At 42.0% G+C, this 23492-nt stretch overlaps 1 protein-coding gene and 1 long non-coding RNA gene across 2 annotated transcripts in view; one reads left to right on the forward strand and one right to left on the reverse strand.

Moving 5' to 3' along the window:
* The first annotated feature begins 750 nt into the window (after positions 1 to 750).
* LOC148684572 (uncharacterized) lies at positions 751 to 22319 on the forward strand. Its single transcript, XR_015945938.1, has 3 exons — positions 751 to 825; positions 18872 to 18949; positions 22188 to 22319. It is a non-coding gene; the product is annotated as an uncharacterized LOC148684572 (long non-coding RNA).
* LRIG3 (leucine rich repeats and immunoglobulin like domains 3) overlaps positions 9813 to 23492 on the reverse strand; it is a 60113-nt gene continuing 46433 nt past the window's right edge. Inside the window, exons 12-19 of the mRNA XM_035127224.3 lie at positions 21864 to 22027; positions 17100 to 17420; positions 15785 to 16066; positions 14145 to 14597; positions 13767 to 13931; positions 11966 to 12109; positions 11567 to 11842; positions 9813 to 11190 (exon numbers count right to left, since the gene is read on the reverse strand). Coding sequence (XP_034983115.3) covers positions 10943 to 11190; positions 11567 to 11842; positions 11966 to 12109; positions 13767 to 13931; positions 14145 to 14597; positions 15785 to 16066; positions 17100 to 17420; positions 21864 to 22027 — 2053 coding nt within the window. The 3' untranslated portion in view covers positions 9813 to 10942. The remainder of the gene's footprint in view (positions 11191 to 11566; positions 11843 to 11965; positions 12110 to 13766; positions 13932 to 14144; positions 14598 to 15784; positions 16067 to 17099; positions 17421 to 21863; positions 22028 to 23492) is intronic.

The raw sequence follows: 23492 nt of genomic DNA on the forward strand, positions 1-23492 counted from the left end.
CATTTGAAATAAGTGGGACTATGTAACAAATCATTTTAATCCAATGGGTCTACCCTGAGTATGGCTATCATTGGCTATCATCATAAGCTATAAGGACTGTCATTTCACGAGCATTTCTTTGCCAACGTTTAGCACAGTTCTAACTTATTTAGCACATTTTTTTTAAAAAAAGGAAGGTGCATTGCTAAGCTCTGAGACAAATATGGATTGCACCTGGAGCTTCTTCTGTGAGATCAGCACACCACATACACAACAGTTTAAAGCAATCATTAAAGATTTTGACTGGAGTCATAAATACAGAGAAGTCAATCAATAATTCTAAAATATAGCATCTTTTTCTTTTATCAGCCAAGGGTGAAACACAGGCACATCCACTGAACATGGCTTTAATTGAATCACAGTTGCTTAAGTGTTCTCAGGAGGTGATGAATTAAAAAGTGTTATGCATGAAGGAAATAGGTTTCCACAACCTGGAAAAAGCAATAAGGCCTAAACTTGGTAATAAATTGCTGGTTATCCACAAAAACCAAGCTGCTACCAATAAAAATTATCTGTACACCTTTTTTCAAAAAAGAAGAAGAAGAAGGCAAGAAGAACATGTTTGCTTCTGTTCTCAAATTAACAAGGATATCTATAAAAGAGGCAGAATTATTTCCTGCAGCCAATGAATGTTGCTTTTTCTTATCCTTTGTGTTGTTTACAAGAACACCATTTAAATCAAGCACAACGACACCATTTAAATCAAGCCATAGTTAGAGACCTTCGAAGAATCGGCAAAGTGTATACACCAAACTCAGCAGATGTCACAGACTTTTCAATAAGATGGTAAGTGCACACATTAGATTTACTTTGGTTACTTAAACTTATCACAGAGATGTTCCAGCTTAGGTTTCAATATCTTGTGGGTTCTGAAAAAGGCTGGTACTTTCTGTCAGGCTAGTATTAATCTGCCTATTGTCCTTCTGACCCCCCACCTTTAGAAATCTCACACCTGAGGCTCCTCTATTGGAGTCAGCAAGGTTTATTTCTTTTAGCTGGAACTCGCCAAAACTCAGTTCCGACACTTCTCCGGTGGGCGCCATTGCCATTATAAGACAACAAGAGCGGCATTCACGGTGAGTTCTGAAACCTCTCTTTTTCTAGAAAAATCCCAAACCTAGAAAAGCTAGAAAATAGCGCTATGGCTCAGTATATTAGACCAGGGAGATCAGTGCACACTCCCTTTCTAAGTGGTTTGGGATGATTCTTCTCTCACTAGGAAATCTATTCCCTTCCTACGGCATTGGGAGTTCCCTCAGAACTCCACTTCTCTTCTTCCAGAATTCAGCTTTCTCATGTCTGTATACCCCTTGAAAAACAATAACCACTGTCTTTCAATCTAGCCCCCAAGCTCAGAGACTGCCTTCTCTGGCTGAAAATATCAGGGTGGACTTTCCACACCTCAGATGTTATACTGTTTTCCCAGCCCAATGCCATGAACAAAGGCCTGTCCCCACCCTCCTTCTGGCTAACTGTACCTGCCACCAATCACAGTGAAGCTCTAGCTCAGCATATTCCACTCTGGCGGAATTCCACCTGCACTGCTTTTCCTGGGCTTTCCATCACACCTACGCATTTGGAAACTAATGCAATCAACACCATTACCCAAACGTGTTAACATGTTAAGACGTAGGAACAGAACAAACCACCCGCTTCTGTAAATGAAGAAACAGTAAAAACACCATAGAAATGCATGAAAGGGTAAGTAGAACGAACACCCCAGCTCCGCAGTAGCACAACATGTGGGCAACCCGAGGAACAGGAACAGCAACTCGTGGCATACTACAACTACGGAAAACCACAAGACCACCCACAGTCATCGACAGTGCTGAGCTTAGCAGACATTTTTTAAAACTGGCAAGCCTCTCCTCGTTTCTCAGACGGTAAGCTGGTAATTTGTATTCAGCCAATGCGCCTCCCTGAATATTCAGGAATATAGAGGAGGAATGGAAGGTGACGGACTTTAGTTGTTTAAAAAGCAAACAGAAATTATTAAGTTGTTGTTTGTTTGTTTTTGCAATTGCCTGGCCCAAATGAGGACATCTCAGAAGTTCGCTGGCAGTGTAACTGACAGGTAAAGTTCAGAGAGGTGTGCATTTCTGATGTAGGGGGAAACATCTAATGCATGCATCTTGGTGGAATCGACTGAATGCCCATAATGGGGGTAAATTCGTTGTTGGAAGTCTTAGGTCCCATCCACACTGTACATTTGAAGCTGCATCATACCACTTGGCTTTCCCCAAAACATCTTGAGAACCGAGAATGCTGAGAGTTGTTATGAAACACCTATTCCCCTCATGGAGCTACAGTTTTGACAGGGTTTAACAATCAATCCTCCTTTCCCAGAGAACTCTTGGAATTGTAGCTGACAAATCTCTCCACCTTTAACTAACAACAGTTCATGGGATTCTTTTGTGGAACCCATTACTGTTTAAAGTGGTCTGTTACTGCTTTAAATGTCTGCATCAGCAACATGACATCAGCCAACATGACATTCCTGAGCTAAGTTCAATGTTTTAGTTACAGGTAGATAGCCATGTTGGTCTGATGTAGTCAAAACAAAATAAAAAAATTCCTTCCAGCAGCACCTTAGAGATCAACTAAGTTTGACATTGGTATGAGCTTTCGTGTGTATCTGAAGAAGTGTGCATGCACACGAAAGCTCATACCAATGACAAACTTAGTTGGTCTCTAAGGTGCTGCTGGAGGGAACTTTTTAAGTTCAATGTATTAGTGCTAGTGACCAGCCAGGTCATTGTCATCATGTGGAGAAGCTCTCTTGACTGTCTCACAGGTGTTTGTTTAGCAGTCAGTGGTGTAGCGTGTGTTGCCCTTGTCCGGAGCGTGCAGAGGGATGGATGGGAGAGAGGAAAATGGATGGAGTACGCTTGCACATTCAACTGCCTAGCAGAGATTGCAGCCAGAGAGATAAGAAGAGTCATTCTGTTGTCTGAAGAGGTCACTTCCTGATTTGCAAGGAGAAGCCGTTTTCAATGGAGCCCAATGACGGAAGTGCACAACTGTATTGAGGCAGCACCTGGTGTTGAATTTTTGCACCCCCTAACAATTTTGTGCCTGAGGCAATTGCCCCTGCCCCCCCCCATGCCACTATTAGCAGCTTCTGCTGGAACTACAGCTTTTAGAACAGTAGCACTAACCTTTGGGATACACTTCCTGTTGAAATTAAACAGGCACTTGCAAATCCTGATCTGTTCCATTGTTTGCTGAATTTTTTTTGTTTTGTTATGTCAGGAGTGTTTAGAGAACGCACTTAACTGAATTCCTTGTTGGATCACTTGATCCTGTCCATTTGCAAAATGAAAGGTGATTGTAGATGTTGCTTTAATTTGAGGAAACACTTCCACAATATTTCATTATAATGAGCTGCTGGTTTAGAAATGCCTTTATAAGTACAGTCATACCTCGGTTTAAGTACACCTCGGTTTGAGTGTTTTCAGTTTAAGTACTCCGTGGACCTATCTGGAACAGATTAATCCACTTTCCATTACTTTCAATGGGAAAGTTCGCTTCAGGTTAAGTACGCTTCAGTTTAAGTACTCTGTGGACCATCTGGAACAGATGAATCCACTTTCCATTACTTTCAATGGGAAAGTTCGCTTCAGGTTGAGTACGCTTCAGGTTAAGTACGGACTTCCAGAACCAATTGTGTTTGTAAACCGAGGTACCACTGTAATGGTGAACAAATACATTCACAGGTAATGCCGTCAAGCAAGCAGTCACCTTTCCTGTATTTGTGCATCCGGTTCTTCCTATCAAATTTCAAGCCATGCTGACACCAATTTGGATTCAGAACCAGTTTAATATAAGCTTCACCAGTTTCCCACTACATAAACCAGCCCCCCGCCCATTCAAAGAGCAACCATGTTGTGACTGGTGCCCACATAGTATTATTATTATTATTATTATTATTATTATTATTATTATTATTATTCTGAAAGTCTCAGGGTGGTTCACAGAATAAAATCTAAATATAAAACCACAAAATGCATAATCAAAATAAAAACAACAACCCAACAGCACTTGAAATGTGCTCACAGGTCTCAAAGCTTGAAAAACCTCTGATATGACAGCATGGGCACTGCCAAAACACAGTCTTGTTTTAGTTATTCCATACCAGGACCGGATGTAGGTTTGATGAGGCCCTAAGCTACTGAAGGTAATGGGGCCCTTTATATGTCCAGCCGTCCTTTGTCAGCAATAAATTGCCGCTGTTTTTGTGTTGAATATATGCTTTATGGTAATTTATGGACCTACCATAATAGGTATCGAAAGCCATTTGCACATAAGAAAATATGTATTTTATCAAAGTAATTGTTGAACTGAAATACAATGAAGAAGTATATTAATAGTGAAATGCAATGAAGAAGTATATTAATAGTAAACTAATTATTAAGCTCTAACTTAAAATTATTTTTTATTCAGAACAAACTTAATGCAAACACATTGGCATTACATCATAGGAGCCTACACAGCACAAAATACTGTTGCTGTATGTACGTTTTATTTTGTTTTTTATCTTATATTTTTGAAATCTACATCCTGTTATTTTTTTTTATTTTTTTTTGAGGCTTACAAGAGAGTGGGACCCTAAGCCAGTCTTCCTCAACCTCGGCCCTCCAGAAGTTTGAGACTACAGTTCCCATCATCCCTGACCACTGGTCCTGCTAGCTAGGGATCATGTGAGTTGTAGGCCATAAACATCTGGAGGGCTAGGGTTGAGGAAGCCTGCCCTAAGCTATAGCTTGTCTAGCTTATACGTAAATCCGGCACTGTTCCTTACTACATAAACCAAATTCAAAACTTTACCCATTTCCTTCGTCCTGCTGTATATAATTCCCATAAAATGCTTGGCAGGTTAAACCAAGCTATTATTATCCTAGAATTATCAATGACACTTAGCACATTAAAGCCAGACAATTGCAGAGTTTCCCCCCTTCCTTATCTGTTGGATTCTCACAACCTCCCTGTCCCTCCTATCAAAATATACAAAGCTCTTGTTTATATGTTATCATTAAGATTTCTTGCTGGGACACCAGTCTTCCCCGGTCTCTTTTCCATGCATGTATGTTTCTAAGCAGCGCAGTATTTATGCTCATCAGATGCCCAATATACATTGTAGACCATTTCTAACACAAAAATGTAATTAAGATAATGCTAATGACTTTATCAGATTTTTTTTTTAAAGTAGTTGAATGAAGTCATGGAATTTGGCTCATAGGAAGAGATCTCTCTACACACTTTTTATTTATGACTTGCTTTCCACCTACGCTGACACAGCTGGGAATTTACAACGGCACCAAAAGCATTACAAGTAGTAACCTCAGAAATTCCACATTTTTATCGGGCTGCATTATTATGGAACGTTTGTCATGCAGCCCAAACGCTGTCAGTTCTGTAAGTGATTTACGGCAACATCTGTTTAAAAAAAAAAATCATGGGGGGAAGGGATAGGAACTCATCCCTGTATTGGACCCTACTGTTTCAGAAAATATTCCTGCCACATCGCATTGAGGAACACACAGAACTAGAAAAAGCAGCATGCTTACAAGTGCATATCAGGAAAATGTGGCTGAAGAGGTCTAAAAGCAAAGCCCATCCTTTTCTAAACTGTAGTCCTATGCTTGCCTATCCAACAAATTCATTGAGACTTACTCCAGAATCACAAGTGTAGGATTGTGGCTTTAGAAATGTCACACACTAGTTGTATAAAACATCTGTTGGGGAAAATAAATTGAATTTAGGTCCTCCCTGAAAAATACACACACAAAATATGCAGCCTAGGGTGAACGTAATTATTTTAACAGGTGGGGCTCAATGAGCACACTGGTTTAATTTTTGATAATATACAGATGCACACAAATCAAAGCAGCAACAAACAACAAAAAATGAAGGCTTTTCTTTCTAAGAAGTGTCCAGTAAAGCTAATGAAATTCTAGGCTGCATCCACAGAAGTATAATATCCAGATCAAGGGAAGTGATAGTTCCACTCTTTGCTGCCATAGTTAGACCCCCACCTGTGTACTGTGTCCTGTTCTGGGTGCCACAATGTAAGAAGGATATTGAGAAGCTGGAATGTATGCAGAGGAGGGTGAAGAAGATAATAAAAGGTCTGGAGACCAAGCCTTATGAGGAATGGCTGAGGGATGTTTAGCTGGCAGAAGACTGAGAGGTGATATTAAAGCAGATGATGGGAGCAACCTTGTTTTCTGTTCTGCTCCAGAGGGTAGAGCCTGAAGCAACGGATTTAAATTGAAAGAAAAGAGCTTCTGATGAAACATTATGTCATTTCAAACTCGTGTCCTATCACCTGTGCTACACCTGTATGAATATCAAGCTACAAACTTTATTCGATATCTGTGTCAGACGGAAAAATAGCACAGCACAGCTCTGCGTTCCATGAGCGCAGAGTGTCAAGGTCAACCATTTAGACTCTTTCTAACTAATAAAACTCAGGTGCTAGAAATTGTGCGTGGAAGCAAACTAAAAATATATTTTTTGTAATGTTTCTACCTTCAAAAATCAATGTGTGGCAACATGTACTCTGGAACTGGTTCCTACATACAGGCACAAATCAGAATGAAGGGTGCCTTGTGAGGAAATAATAGTTCTTCCTTTCAAAATGTGCACAAACAGTGTATTTGTCCAGAGGCAACCTTCACAGCCAACATAAGCAGCAAATGTTTTTTTTTTTAACTCAGGAATTCCATCTGTAAGACATCTTAAGAGGTCCTCAGTGTCCAGCAATTGGGAGTTGACAATTGAAACTGGAGCTCCTCTATTAGCTGAAAGCGTTGCAATATGCTTAACAGCATGATACACTTAAGCATCATTAAGGCCCATTGAGGTTAATAGGAGATTTTAAGTACAGTATATGCCTATTTACTCTACTTAAAATCAATGGAAATCAGAGGTGCCCAACTTTGGGTAGACTGGGCCTTCTGACAAGATGTAAAGCCCTAATATGAAAAGCAGAATTTCACACTTGTTAGGGTCCCACCCTCCTCTATTTTGGTTTGGTGTCAATTCTTTCTATCCTTTTCTGGAATTTCCCAGGATTGGAAAGCCAACTTGTTGAAAGCCCTCTTCTAGGAAGAAGAGGGAAAGAATCCAAAAGTCTGCCTATCCATACACATCTCACTCTGCGGATCTTTAGCTCTTTAGCCTGTCTGTAAAATTAAACTCTCGTTAGTGTAAATCTTTAGTCTGTCTGTAAAATTAAACTCTCATTAGTGTAAATCTAGATAGAAGTATTGAAAATTGTTGAGTATGAGCATCCAATGAATAATAGGCTTACTCTCAGGAAAGTGAGTATAGGATCGCACCACTAGCAAGCAAATCTAATTTAGGGTTTCTTACATTACTGTCTCGGAGCTGTGTGTCTAACCCTGGAAAAATTAATTTCTCTCAAAACACCGTTAATTATCCCCAAATGCTGATATCAGTGTCTGCCACCACATAACCACATCTGGCAACAATGAAGACAAATTAACAATAACAGTCAGAAAACCTGGCAATTTGATAAACAAAAGCATGAAAAATCCATTCTGTACAGTTAAGACCACCGGTGACTGAAGATGGATTAGCTTCCTGTCTCCAATGCTAGGGCTGAAATTAAAGAGGGAAATTACACTGCAATCTGGATGCCAGGTTCCTGGATGGGGAGAAAAAGACAGAGCTTTGACTTCACTGGGAGGGGCAATGGGGAGGGGAAAGGACCTTTTGCTCCAGACTTACTCTCTGAAAGATGCAGCCTACAGAGTTCTGTTCCAACAGCTGCTTTCAATTAAGCTTTAAAAAGTCTGACAACAATATAAATTTGCACCTTCAAAGTGAAGGTTTTTTTTGTGTTTTTTTAAAAGAGACTCATGATATTAGCCTACAGGGAGCCACATGGGTTTAAGCACATTGTTGAGATGAGGATTCACAACTTTCAGGAGCCCTCGAGTTATGAACACAGATGGGGGAGGGTAAATTAGGCTTTCGATACCTTGACATACATTTCTTACCACTCCCTTTTTTGCTTAAAAATGGCGTGGTTGCGGGGTTCCCCCACTTTAAACCTGGTCTAGATGAATTGTACCATTTAACTGAATACTTAAATATGTGTCTTTAAGAGAAAAGGGAATCATGTGATTCCTCCATAAGTTGGCCTCCAATTCCTATCAACTGCAGCTACCATGGTCAATGGTTAGAAATTGTAGTTCAGCAGTATCTGGAGCAGGCATCCCCAAACTTTGGCCCTCCAGATGTTTTGGACTACAATTCCCATCATCCCTGACCACTGGTCCTGTTAGCTAGGGATCATGGGAGTTGTAGGCCAAAACATCTGGAGGGCCAAAGTTTGGGGATGCCTGATTCTGGAGACCACAGGTCAGCCATCCCCGCTTTACTTTAGAGTAATACATGGATAACATCCACTTAATATAGGGCTGCAAATACAATGGCTTCTCTGTAATACATGAACTTTGCACATGCAGGGAGAGTAGAGAACATTTTCAAGTAAGCCCTCTACTGTGTGTATATTTGGAGGTGATGAAAATCATCTCACACAGCTTGAAAAATATTTTGAGTCCCCCTTAACGCACTATACACAGGGACACGGGTGGTGCTGTGGTATAAACCACTGAGCCTAGAGCTTGCTGATCGGAAGGTCGGCGGTTCGAATCCCCGTGACGGGGTGAGCTCCCATTGCTCGGTCCCAGCTCCTGCCAACCTAGCAGTTTGAAAGCACGTCAAAGTGCAAGTAGATAAATAGGTACTGCTCCGGCGGGAAAGTAAACGGCGTTTCCGTGCGCTGCTCTGGTTTTGCCAGAAGTGGCTTAGTCATGCTGGCCACATGACCAGGAAAAACTGCGGACAAATGTCAGCTCCCTCGGCCAGTAAAGCGAGATGAGCACCACAACCCCAGAGTTGTTCGCGACTGAACTTAACTGTCAGGTAGTAGGAAGTAGCTTAGTCTCTTGAGTAGCACCAAAGAATCTCTGGCCTACAGGCCAAATGAAGGCATCGTTTGGTCCATGAGGTTGCTTAAGCCAAGCTATGCCCACCTGTCCTGTATGATCTCAATGTTGGGCAAGTAAAGATGCAGCTCCCTACCAAAAGGGACCAGCTGATCATCATCACCTTCAAAACCCTGTGCTTTTGCCCTTTCGGTTTGTGGAAAGGTAGTTTCCCCACAGGTATTGGGACCTGTGGTTTTTAACTTGTAACCTGGAATGCACTGTGGACATCAAAACTGTTCTGGGTCTTCCCAAACTGGGTGGACAAGGATTGAAATGGCAAATGTGATTCAACATAAGCAAGTGTTAAGGGAAGTACATCAGGGCAAAACAGTCTAACTTCCCATATACAGTGGTACCTTGTGTTGCATAACCTCCAGGTTTGGGTATACTTCCAGGTTTCGCCGCCCACACATGCACAGAAGTGCTCTATCATGCCTGGCGTGTGTGCAGAAGTGGTGCCTTTAGTTATGGATTTTTAATTAATTAAATCCGTAACCAGAGGTACCACTGTACAGCTTTGGAGTCTGAACTGACAGCGACTGACGACGAAAGTGTTTGGATATGTGCAGTGTAGCCCCACCACAAATACTTTGCCCATCAGAGTGTTTTGGCTCAAACAGAGCAGGGTGCCTTTTGTTGTTTTCGAGTGAGGATACATAAGAAGTAATGTTCCCAGTTACTTCTTTACAATTAGAAGACTTCACCAGTTGTAAGCTTTGTTCCGTTCCTAGGCAGGTAACCTTCTGAAAGTGTTATGAAAATACTTTATTGGGGTATGCTTTCATAAAGCAGGCTTAACAGACTGTTGAATGACATGATAAACAGGGTTTTAAATTATTTTTCGATCTTCGGCAAAAAAAGAAAAGAAAAAAGGATATTGGTAGATTTTTAGACATGATTTTGTTTGGGAAACTGAAATGGTAAAATAAGAAGCATAAAATGATTAACTCATATTTGTTTGGGAACGTTTTCCAGTGACTCAAGTGGCACCAAGATTCTTACAAATCAAACATGTTTGCCTTAAGGAATGCATCACATGTGGATGAGCTGTTCCTTTGCATGTGCAAAGCTCTACAGACAACTGGGAATGAGGCCAAGGTATGGTGGGTTTGAATATGCTGTTGCTCATTTTGCTCTGCAGAACTGTGATGCACATTAGCGAAACTGCCTAAATCAAAAGTAGCAGCTCAAGTAAAATAATGAACACTATCTGGAAAAGGAGACTTGCAAGTGCCTTTGTTCAGATGCCAAATATTTTGCTATGGGCGCTTATGCACTGTACAAATTGGTGAAAAGATGGCTGGAGGAGGGAAACGGCTTTTTCATTTCTCTGAACATAAAAAGCTGGTTGTATTTTTCTTTTTATTACAGTGCTTCAAGTGCACAAGGCAGCCCAATGTATTAAAAAGTGATATGGAAATATGACCATTTTACCTGCTTATAACTTTGGAATGACCATTAAATGCACGCATGCGTGCGCGCACACACACCTTGGAAGCAAAACTTGTACATATGTTGGTATTCCTTTAGAACACTTTAGCACCCATTTCAACAAAATGAAATCTGTCTTAGTAACAAATGCATAGTTATTATTCACACCGTTAATTTACAAAAAGGTACCATTCAGTTAAAACAAAGCTATAAAATTATTAGAAATATATTCTATAAGGAATGTATAATCTGCATAAAAATGTATAATGTTTTGGCAATAAAACTGCATCTGTATAAAAAAATGTATTTCTTTCTTCCTTTCTTTGAATCATAGCTCTAATAAAAAACAAGTATGGAGTGTCTTCTTTCCTCTCCTTTTTTAAATAATGTCCACTTTGAGGTAGTATATTCCTTTGGTTCATAAATCAGCTTGCAGGGCAGAGGGGGAGCTATGTATCCAACTCAGAGAACCGAAAAGCAGGAGTCCTAAAATTTTCAGCAGCGTGTCCGTATATACAATTGCCACTGTCCCCTTCATGAAACGTCCGGTCCTTTCTGTTATCATCCTCAGACTCTGAGTCAAAATTCAATGATTCATGAGGATGATTTTGAGAAGCGTTTGGCTGCCAAATTGAAGGCTGCCTACAACTTGAGAAGGAATCAAGCTGATGTCTCCATATAGGTTTTCCAAATGTTCCTGAAAAACACACAGAGAAAATATGTTTGTCAACTGCTCTCCGTTAAGAAGGGACAAGAGGCCACCCCACAGACCAATGAAATGTAATTAAATCAGATTCACCTTTCTACCTCTGCCTTTTGACACAGTTAAATGTTGAAGCAAGTACTGTAACAAGGTGCATTTTTAAAATAGTCAGCTCCCTGAGTTTAGCCAGAGGCTGTACACATGTGGCTGCAGATTTTCATTCAACACTATCGCCAGCTGGTTGGGGAATTCTGTGTGCAAATGGGTGCTGAATGTTGGATTTCCCGACCCAACGTTGAAATGGGGACTGCATGCCCATGGTTCACATTTATTTGCTTTTTAAAAGCTATTTTAACCATTGAAAGCATACCCATGAAAGCGCCGCTTGTAGTAAGGGGAGGCAGCTCTTGGTTTCTGCTAAATTCACACGCATCCAAATTCAGGTGCAAGCTTTTTGTTCCACTGTCTTCACGCTGAGTGTAAGCAGAGGGGAGCAATTTGCTACTTGGAGGGTATATTCCAGAAATGCTGATATACTGGTCAAAAGGATCTTCAGGCGGGTGGGGATAAGGGTAGCATTCCTTTTTCTTCAAGCAGCTTGAGTCATACAGGTCCGCACACACTGTCCTTTCCTCTGGATTGCAGCCTTAAACAAACAGCATAAACCAAAAACAAGGTTTCGTTAGCTTCACGAAGCAAAGAGAGCCTTCAAAAAGAGACAATGAAATGCAGCAAACTATTTTATATATACATATGTAATGAAGATCACCTGTGTGGTATACGTCAAACATATCTGGGCCACATATATTGCTTTTCAAATATATACTTCCTGAAGTTCCCAGATAATGACATAAGAATGGATCCGTTACAGCGTCCAAGTCATTTTCGCTGCAGTTATCTGCATGACAAATTCCTTCAAAACAGAAATGGTGTATAGGTCAGGATCCCTTAACATTCATATATGAATACATAATATAAAAAAGCTATGCAGTGAATAATTTTTTTATTGATTTCAAACCAGTATTTATTTTGAGGCACTCGTTTATTTCTTTATTAAGTATATTTCGAGTCCACGCTTCACCCAAAAGTCCCAGATATCATACAAATTTGAGAACTTTTTGAGATTTTCCAGTGTTAGTGGTTTCCAGTGTTGAGAGCTGTGCACCCAAAACATCCAGATCCACAGTGTCCATTTAGACGGTGTAGCACTGACCACACAGTGGGTCATCTCAGCTTTCTGTAAAAACATCCCTAAATTCTGTAAGTAGCTTGTCAAAAGGTTTTGGAAAAGCTGCTGCTTGGGCAGGGTGGTGGTGGAGAGGATCTCCTAACAACATTCCTTACAAAGAACTGGCTGTGTAGCCCTCTAGATCACAGTCATTGCCAGGGTCACTGTCGTAATGTTCCTTGTCAAGTTAGGTGCACTTGTCAACAACGAGAGCTAGAGCAAGGGCGGGAAATCTGTGGTCCACAATCTGTTGTCCCATCATCTCCGATCATTAGTTGAGGCTGATGGGAGTTGCAAGACCAGACTAATAAATAATAATAATAATAATAATAATAATAATAATATACAGTAATACCCCCATGAACGTCCACCTTGTCTAGCGTCCATTCCAGTGAATGTCCGCAGCAAACCCGGATGTACCGGAACGGGTTTTACTTCTGGGTTTGCCACTCGCGCATGTGCAGAAGCACAAACCGCTCCCTGTGGGTGGGCAGATGCAGCACTTTGCCCTGCATTCTTTTCAGCTAGCGGCTGGGGCTCCGGAACAGATCCCGGCCGCAAAACGAGATACGGCTGTATTGTTTATACCCTGCCCGTCTGGCTGGGTTTCCCTGGCCACTCTGGGCAGCTCCCAACAGAATATTAAAAACATGATAAAACATCAAACATTAAAAACTTCCCTAAACAGGGTTGCCTTCAGGTGCCCCTGGGGGGGGGGCACAGTCTCCCCACCTCTGATCTAGAGCGTTAAGTGTGGCACAAAATATGGTTGCCATGGTGTGGCCATAGAGTGTCACACACCATGTCCTTCTGTTGCATCTCACAGAAAGAGCCAGTGGATACAGACTTTGCCTTCTGGATATGGAAGACTAGGGAAAGTACTAACTTGGACAAAAGCGCCTCTGCTGGGGAATGGGGAAAAACAGAACTTATCCTGTCAAGACAGAAAGGTCTCAGCTGACTCTATTGCTGAAGACACTTGGTAGCATTCAGATCACAATTGATGTCCTTGGCCAGTGGTTGAAAAGCTTGGCTCCAGGTGGAAAATAAAAATGAAATAAAATGCACAGGAAAAACCTCCAAGCCATTTCCTGGAAGCACTCCTCAGCAGGATAAAAACATCTGAATTTGCATCTGTATACACCGATGATCTACTACAAAATGCTAAAAGATGGCAAGTGTTTTGATATTCCAATACCCTTTAAGGGATCATAGCCATGAGTTGACCATTTTCTCATCAACAGAGTCTATCTGTCGAAGAAGCTACCCTCCATGAATTAAGGACAATAGTGATTGGATCGCTAGCTTTTGGATGGTACATTTCAACATTCTGAATGCTTACCGCTGCTGTCTCTTTGTTGTAAGAAATATCCTCCCATGGATGAGGATGAAGATACAAAATGATGTTGACTTCCATTCTCCAATGACCCATATCCATCTTGCCTTTCAGCTAGAGTTCCCTGGGATGACAGATAGCTTGGAATATCAGCAGGCAGATTTGTCTCATCTGCGATTTAAGCAAACACACGGAGCTATCAGCATCGAGATTCTTTGCCACAGTTTAAGGCTAATGAGCAACAGAGGGATGTTATTTGAAAAGCTATTCGCTCTTCTGAATCGGAGTCAAGAGACACAAATAAGCCTGGAAGAAAAACCTCGGTAGGTTAACCACAAACATATTTCAGTCTGCTCTTCCGGTGCCAAGTTTCAGTTTACACACCTGTGTTTGTGATGCTGCAATCTTCATTTCTCCTTCTTGTGTGGTATATGATGACCACCCACACGAGGGAAGTGCCCACCACACAGCATACCACAGCTATGATCACAACGCCCACAGTGGCCCATCCATCATCGTCCAAAGACGGGGCAGCGTTCTGAGGAGAGTCACAGGTTGGCGTGGGAATGACGCTGAGGCGGATGTTGCCTCTCTCTGTCCCAAGAGTATTAGACATTTCGCACGTGTACTTCCCAGCGTCTTCAAAGTCTGTGTCCACAATGATCAGCAACTGGTTTCCTGCAGCAAAGAAATGCCTCTCGGTCACCATCAGAGTGCTGTCATCTTTGGTCCAGTTGAGCCGAGGCGGGGGGCTACCACCGGCAATGCACTGCAAGACGGCCGTTTCACCTTTCGTCACCGTCCGGTCCAGCAAAGGCCTCAAAAACGAGGGCGTTTCTGAAGGAAAGTGGGAAGGGGGGGGGGAGCAAATATATGAATGTTACCAAGAATGAATCTTTATTTGCGTCAGCCATCAGCAATAAAAACAACAACAATATGATATAGAAGTAAAAAGTCAATTATATAAAATATATTTTAGGGTTTTGAATCAATAGTCAAATAGTGGATCTTATTGTGATTGCCCCATCTAAAAACCTTGCAACCTTTGCTGTCACCTGCTGATCTTTATCTGCCAAGAGAAAGGACACTGTGGCAGTGGCTGGGCAACCTGGAATGGACAATAAAAGAGGGGTGATGATCTCATTCCTCAAGTCTTTATAAAGAGTGCAAGCCAGGAGGGCATGCACCACCAATGTGATACTGCCATATCCACAGGGGCATAAGCGTTTTTCGTGTAGAATCTGTTGGAATCGTCCCTCAAGTACAGCCAAGGGCAATATATTCAATCTTGCAAGAGTAAAAGCGCGTCTATATTTTAGAATTGCTAGGTTATGCAGATAGGGTGCCAGAGAGTCAAAATGGGAAGGTGGAAAATAGTCATACCATGGGCAATATTTCCATATTGTGGCCAAGTTGTTCCGACGCTCGGTATCATTTAGGTAAAGGTAAAGGGACCCCCGACCATTAGGTCCAGTCGTGACCGACTCTGGGGTTGCGGCGCTCATCTCGCGTTATTGGCCGAGGGAGCTTCCAGGTCATGTGGCCAGCATGACAAAGCCGCGAACCAGAGCAGCACATGGAAACGCCGTTTACCTTCCCACTTGGAGCGGTACCTATTGCACTTTGGTGTGCTTTCGAACTGCTAGGTTGGCAGGAGCTGGGACTGAGCAACGGGAGCTCACCCCGACGCGGGGATTCGAACCGCCGACCTTCTGATCAGCAAGCCCTAGGCTACCCGCGTCCCTTCATTTAGGCGCTGATATCGTTTAGGCGCTGACAAATTGTTTGCTTCATTGAAACCCAAAGTGAGTAGCCGTTGCGGTGATAAACCACAAGAGGGAAGTTTCTGATAGACAATTTTAGTCCAGGTGCTCTAGTGACAATCTTGCAGCACTAGGGATATTAGACCGGGGGGATTTGAGTCAAAGTCCAAAAATATCTCTAAAACTTTAATCATGTTATCAGCAAGCAAAGACAAACCGGGGCACCCCCAGTGTTCAGTTGGCAGTCACGTTTTATCTTACCTAACACAGTTAATGTTGCATTAGCAGAGGTGCTCCCAGCAGTGTTCTGAGCTGTGCAGCTGTAGACACCAGTATCTTCGATTTTGACATCCACTATAAAGAAGACATCGTCCTCGGGCATCACATGCATACGCCTCTCACGTGCTGCGGGAAAGTCAGTGCCGCCATCTTTCTGCCAAGCGATCTGGGGCACCGGGTGGCCGACTGCAGCGCATTCCAGTCGTGCCATCGCCCCTGCACGGATGGTAAGGTCCATAGGCATCTTGGTAAATGAAGGAAGCACTACAAAAAACACAGAAGATGCAAAAAAAGATACAAGTGAGTTTTCTTATTGGTTAGCATACAGATCGGTTTTCAGTATGCCCATACAATGTGAGTAGAATCGGTGTCACCATCGATTCAAGGACAATTGTTTCCCCTGCTCTCTACCAGCTCAACTGGGGTCTAGATTTTTCAATGCCCAACTCAGAAGGAAACATCTGCAAGTTGCTTTTGAAATACGGACTGGTTTCAGGGAAGTACATACAGGGCAATCATTTCCTCATCCCGAGCACTAGCAGCATAACATTACGAAGTAGCTGCTTTCTATGCTATTAATTCTGTTGCTGATTCTCTAGTTTATTTAGGGATAGATGAACCTGTCAATATCAGTTTCTCTCAGTGTGCCTTGTTTCTTTATCAGATTTTTTTAAAATAAAAAAGTCTGCATGAAAATCTGTATGCAATTCCTGCCGATATGCACATTTTGCATTCATACTGTGATGTGAGAAAGGCATCACAAAATTTGTAGATGTGCATATTTTGAATGATTGCTGCCTCCTGGTTTACGCATTAATTCTGGGAGTGTGAATTGTGTGAATTTCTCCCCCATGATAATGTATTTCATTTTACTTGAATATTTGACTGAATGTTCTCTTTAACTGGGTGTTATCTTGGATGTCAATTCTTTGAATCTTTGATGAACCAAATGCAGTCTAATTTCTAAAGAATCAAATGAGGTTTAACAGGTTGTGACGTACACAACTCAGGAAAACATATATATGAATTAATCTTATTTTAGACAGACCGTATTCATTCACATTTCACTCCATGGATAATTCTGGGACAACTTTGTTGGATACAACCCACTGAATCCCAGCTATATATGGTTTTGGTGCATTCAAATATAATGTGCTTTCACATTTGTTCCCCACGTGTCCAGAGAAGGCAGCAAACAGCACCTCAACTTCCAGTATCCAAATATTTCGGGTGATGCCTTTTGGATTACATACCATATGATTTTTGTTTAATGTACAGGTAATCACAAGATGCTTACTGTTCACTGTGAGTTTAGCTTTGACAGAGTAGGATGACCCAAAGTGATTGGAAATAACACATTGATATTTCCCCTCGTTGCTGAATTCCACATTGCGCAGCCTAAGAATGGTGGTATATTCCATCACTTCGCCGCCCTGTGCCCTGAGATGTGCGTAATTCTCCATTTCAGCATCATGCAGCAATTCATTGTCCTTCTTCCAAGCAAAAGTCATCGGGGAATCGCTGCTGCTGGCGGCTGAACATATAAAACTTAAATTGGAACCTTTGATTGCTGACTGTGTTTCAGGCTGTACAGTTATCTGTGGCTTCGGAAAATCATCTGTGAATATAAGAGCAAAAGGGGGGGGAAACGAATTGCAATAAGCTCACATGATTTCTTGTCGGAGACGAAAGTGAGAGACCAGAGCAGACCTTTAATTATAGGTTTGGAAGAATAAAGTACTTAAAAGAGATATGACGCGGATTTCCAATCAGCAGTCTAAATCAGGCATCCCCAAACTGCGGCCCTCCAGATGTTTTGGCCTATAACTCCTATGACCCCTAGCTAACAGGACCAGGGGTCAGGGAAGATGGGAATTGTAGTCCAAAACATCTGGAGGGCTGAAGTTTGGGGATGCCTAGTCTAAATCATGGATGGCGAGCCTTTGACTCCAACTCCCATCATACCTGACCATTTGCTACAGTGGCTGGGGCCTGATGGGAGTTACAATCCAACATCATCTGCAGGGCCACAGGGTCCTCCATCCCTGTTCTAAATTGTACTCTTGAGGGAGGTTCTTTTACCAACAGCTGGGGAAGCGGGTGACGCTAAACCACTGAGCCTCTTGGGCTTGCCAATCGGAAGATTGGCAGTCGAATCCCCACGACAGAGTGAGCTCCCGTTGCTCTGTCCCAGTTTCTGCCAACCTAAGGGTTCGAAAGTACATCAGTGCAAGTAGATAAATAGGTACCGCTGCGGCGGGAAGGTAAATGGCGTTTCGTGCACTCTGGCTTCCGTTACAGTGTTCCATTGCACCAGAAGTGGTTTAGTCATACTGGTCACATGACCCGGAAAGCTGTCTGCGGACAAACGCCGGCCAACAGCATCTGGTGCAACACTAGTTCTCCATCTCAGGTCTACAGAGTAACTTCGTCTATACTTCAGTTCATCTCAGAAACTGTGTCCGTCAAAGGCACCATCCTTTCCCAAATAAGGAAGCAGCACACATACACAAATGGATCCTCTGTTTCTTGTCTACAGAAAGAGGACGTTGCTGGATTGGGTGGGGCTAAGAGAAGAAGATAAACAGGGGCTCTACTGAATCCCGTCGGGAAATTGTTGTACTCTGAACACGATAACGTTTTGACCAATCAACTAATGTTTAGCATTTCACTCAAAAAGCAGAATTACATTCCAACTGCAATCCTCTGACAGCTGAGTCCTACTGAACTCAATAGAGCTTGTTTCTAAGTAGCCTAAGATTGTACTGCCAGTTTCCACCGCTTGTCAGCTATTGGCTTCGCCACTCTGCCAAGGGAGTAGGAGGTGGCATGTTAAAAGTCAGGTGTAAAATTTCATTGTTTATAATCGCAGCAACTTCCAAATTGCCTTTTCACCTTTGGGTTCCGCAGCTTTGGCTCAGGGGATACCAGCTGACAACTTCTATTGCATAATCATATGAGGATCATACACAACAATGATATACAGGTAAAGCCATGGATCAGCAAGATTATGTTATATTTTAAATCTCATTTTCACCACCTTCTTTTTTTTTGAAAAATTGCCTTTAGGTCTTAAATTTATCATCTTTTGATAGCTGGGAGAAGTACAAATTACATCAATTTTGAATTATAAGGACAAAGGAACCGGTAAGCACGCACTTTCATTTTGTTAAAATGCCCTCATTCTGTTTCCTTGGCTTCCTTTCTTCCCAGAACTTTAACCTGGCATGTTGAATTAGCTTCTAAAACCACATACACACAGAGAGAGTTGTTTTCATTACATTTAGAAAGGCATGTGGTATTTTTCTCCTGCTGAGCAATCATTTTAATGAATGCAAGGATGAATATTTAAATTACTGTCATTCAGCTGCAAGATCTGAGAATTAAGGAGCACAATTCTTCTTGACTGAAAATATATCTTTAAGCAACATTTCCCACTGAAACATTAACGTGGTAACTAGGATATGGAGATCAAAAAGTGTTTATATTCAATTCAATTAATTTGTTTAGTCCATTAAAGAAACCAAATATTTGTCCAATTCTTGGTATATGATGCAAAGAAAGTTTAATTCAAATAGTAACTCTCTCAATTAGACATGAGGGATTTATTTTAAAAGTTATTAAGAAGCTGTATTGCAAAGATGCTTTAGCATATATATTTGCAATGTACTGCATTTCGGTCCTTCCCAGTTGAATGCCTGTAACATTGGTTCAGCTGAAAGCATGTCTCTTTCTTGTAGAAGTGATTTTTTTGTGGCTTAATTTCCCATCTCTAATAATTAGGTCAATTATGCTTTCTGACCTACAGTTTCATTAGTTATATTTTACAGCACTTCAGAGCAAGCCATGGTAGGTTTTGCTTTTTACAAAAGCTGCATTTCTGCTGCCCGTTATGCATTCATAAATCATTTTCTTTTAATGCCAGTGTTAACTGTGTACAAAGCTTCAGCCCAAGTTTGCTTAGGGCCACCAACTATGGCCATTAACTGTGGCTATGAAAGAACACTTTGGACAGCGGTTCAATGAGCAGCACATAAATAACAGAAATCCTAGAGCTGAACCTCCCTGCTATTCAGCACTGGTGTGTTTTTCACTGTAAGAAAGATAAACCAGAGTTAACCCCTCAAAAATCCACAATGCATGACAGATTGTTTGCTCCTTCTGGTCAGTTCCTGTTACCACAGGCTCCCTGCTTCCTTAAAATATGCTCACATTTCATTGGCTGTCAGGGTTGGACAACCTCCCTCCCTTCCATTGTGAACCGAGAGATGCAAAGAGCTTCTCACTGTGAGTGAGGTGATGCAGCGGCCTTCCAATAGGGTCTAATGAGGAAAGTGCCCACATCATTAGGGCTGGGCGATATATCATCCATAATAATAATAATTTATTATTTGTACCCCGCCCATCTGGCTGAGTCTCCCCAGCCACTCTGGGCGGCTCCCAATAGAATATTAAAACAATACAGCATTAAATATAAAAAACTTCCCTAAACAGGGCTGCCTTCAGATGTCTTTGAAAAATAGGATAGCTGCTTATTTCCTTGACATATGTTGGAAGGGCGTTCCACAGGGCAGGTGCCACTACTGAGAAGGCTCTCTGTCTGGTTCCCTGTAACCTCACTTCTCGCAATGAGGGAACCGCCAGAAGGCCCTCGGCGCTGGATCTCAGTGTCCGGGCTGAATTATGGGGGTGGAGACACTCCTTCAGGTATACAGGACAGAGGCCATTTAGGGCTTTAAAGGTCAACACCAACACTTTGAATTGTGATCGGAAATTGTGCTCGGAAAATCAGTTTGAAGTCCATATTATGATATTGGTTTCATTTTTTTTTTGACCTGGTGATATATCGCGAATCATGATGTGTGTGCTATGCCAAAAACATAACTTGAGGAAAACCATGAAGACAGCCAATGTCTCCACATAACTCCATCCTTATTTCGGACATTGTGCTATATCAGTATATTGTGAAGTTTAGCTGGGGGTATGCTGAAAACCAGATACCGCCCAGCCCTACACATCGTTTTGTGGTCCAATCTCTTTCTACTCTTTTAGAAATGAAACTATGCCCCCACAAAATTGATAGTGGAATTAGAGCTGGAAAAGATATTGGAATTCCCTAATTTTGGGGGTGGTGGGTGGAATAATTGGGCTGAGTTGCAAGCACAGAAAAGTGAGTCTGTGTGAGAAAATAATTCCCTATAGATCATGAGCTCAATAGAGCTTCCTGGTCAAAATAGAACGGATGCCTTTGTCCCACCTCTGACTCTTCAGTTTAAGAGATGGGAGCCAGGAATGCTAGAGCTTTGTTAGAGCTCTCAAATGTTCTTAGATGTAGGAGCGCACAAAGACCATAAAAATGAAATATTGTGCTTAAAGATGACTTTGTGGATTCTGTAGGTGAACAAAGCTCCTGCGGAATGTCTTAACCTCTGCACAATGAAGGTGCTATTTATTCCTTCCAGTAACAACTTAGAGACCAACTAAGTTTGTCATTGGTATGAGCTATCGTGTGCATGCACACTTCTTCTTCAGATACGTGCATGCACACGAAAGCTCATACCAATGACAAACTTAGTTGGTCTCTAAGGTGCTACTGGAAGGAATTTTTTTTATTTTGTTTCGACTTCGGCAGACCAACACGGCTACCTATCTGTAACTGGTGCTAAATGCATTTTTGCATTTAAGAACACTAAGCATGCATCTGTCTAAACATTTCACAGCATGCCAAAATATTTAGAACAATGCTTACCTAAGTGGCATTCACATTTTAAACCTAGCAGCATATGCATTTCCCACCTCAAACCACTGAGCCTTCCTTTGCACACAATATGCAACTATGCAGTACACAAAACTTAATCCTAAACTGTCCTTTCCCCATCTGAAATAAAACCACAAACTTGAAATATCTGTAGTGCAGAGCTCATGAACAGAGTATTTTAAACAAACAAACAAACAAAACTATTAACCCTCACAGTTCAGATAATAAAGCTAAAGCTGTTTAAATCTGGACTGAAACAATCTAGACTCAATGAAAAAGGATTACAAAAAACAACAACCTTACCACACACAAAATCTTCTAGGCTGACAGCAAGCACATTCCTCCCTTTTAGTATCTGAGGGTGGGCACAAGTGGCATTGACGAAAGCCTGGAAATTGTTGTCCATCAGCCACTCGGGTAGCCATTTGAGCTGGCAGTCGCACAAAAGGCTAGACGTGTTTAGGTACCTATAAAACGAAACAGGAGCGGATTCCATTCGTAGGGAGCAGAACTTCACAGCTTCCAGAGCAGGAAAGCAGTATTAAATCAAACCCGAAGAGAAGTTAAGCACCAAAACTGATCACAAAAATCAACGGCGTTGCACTGATTTATTTATTTCGTTTGCAGCCTGGCCAGTCTCAACACCTCAGGGAAGGTTCATGGAAAGGTGAGTATCATGGGCTATCAGACGTACATGTGTTGGAGGGAACATATTACAGGCTTCTTGCTCATTCTGGTCTAACACATACATAAGAACCGAGTGTGGCAGTGTGCACAAGCCTCCTGCCTCACTCCTAACCTACCCAGATGTGCTACAAAGCCAGCATAGGAGGATTAACTTTTTATACGAACATAGGAAGCTGCCTTATACAGAATCAGACCATTGGTCCATCTAGTTTATTATTGTCCGCACTGAATGGCAGTAGCTCCCAGGGTTTCAGACAGATGCCAGGGATTGAACCTGGGACCTTCTGAATGCAAGGCAGATGTTTTATGGCCCTTCCCCTTAGAGGAGAACGAGGGGGACAGAAAGGAAACCTTCCCCTACCTTACCTCACTGCGCTAAATCCTGTGTTGGCTCCCTGGTATCAGAACCAGGATGGTGGAGGAGGAAATGACTTAAGCAGAGTCAAGCGTGATTAAGGGTTTGGCTTTGCTTCCTGTACATGCAGCTGAACAGGCATATAGCTTAGGGCCCCACTATAGCTTAGGGCCCCACTCTCTCCCCCCCCAAAAAAAATGAAAGAGGGAAAAAAAACCTGGATGTACATTTCCAAAATATAAGATAAAAAACAAATAAAATAAAACCTACATACAGCAACAGTGTTTTTGTTGTGTAGGCTCCTATGATGTAAGCAATGCCCCACCCCCCCGGCTAGCCTGTTCCCTAAAATATCACTGGTTTGCTCATTTCTATATATAGGGTGCCTACATTCTGCATGTGCAAATGGCTTTAGATACCTATTGGGTCCATAAATTACCATATAGCATATATTCAACACATAAAAAACAGTGACAATTTGTTGTTGACAAAGGGCCCCATTAAACCTAAATCCAGCCCTGGGTATAGTTCAGAGGTGCCCTTGCTTTAGGTAGGTGGGGAAATAATTTCTGTCTTATAGGACCAAACCAGAGTATTATTACTTGTTGAGCATGAACTTCTAGAATTATCCTTGCCTTAGCTGTATCCCTCAAAATACATACAGTGGTACATTGGAAGCCGGACGGAAGCCGTTCCAGAAGTCCGCTCGACTTCTAAAACATTCAGAAACCAAGGCACAGCTTCTGATTGGCTGCAGGAGCTTCCTGCAGCCAATCGGAAGGCACACCAGACGTTTGGGTTCCAAAAGAACGTTCGCAAACAGGAACACTCACTTCCGGGTTTGCGGTGTTCGCAAGCCAAAACTCTCGAGTCGCAAGGCATTCCAGAAC

This window comes from Zootoca vivipara, chromosome 9, assembly GCF_965207765.1.
Source record: "Zootoca vivipara chromosome 9, rZooViv2.hap1.1, whole genome shotgun sequence".
Taxonomy (NCBI): Eukaryota; Metazoa; Chordata; class Lepidosauria; order Squamata; family Lacertidae; genus Zootoca; species Zootoca vivipara.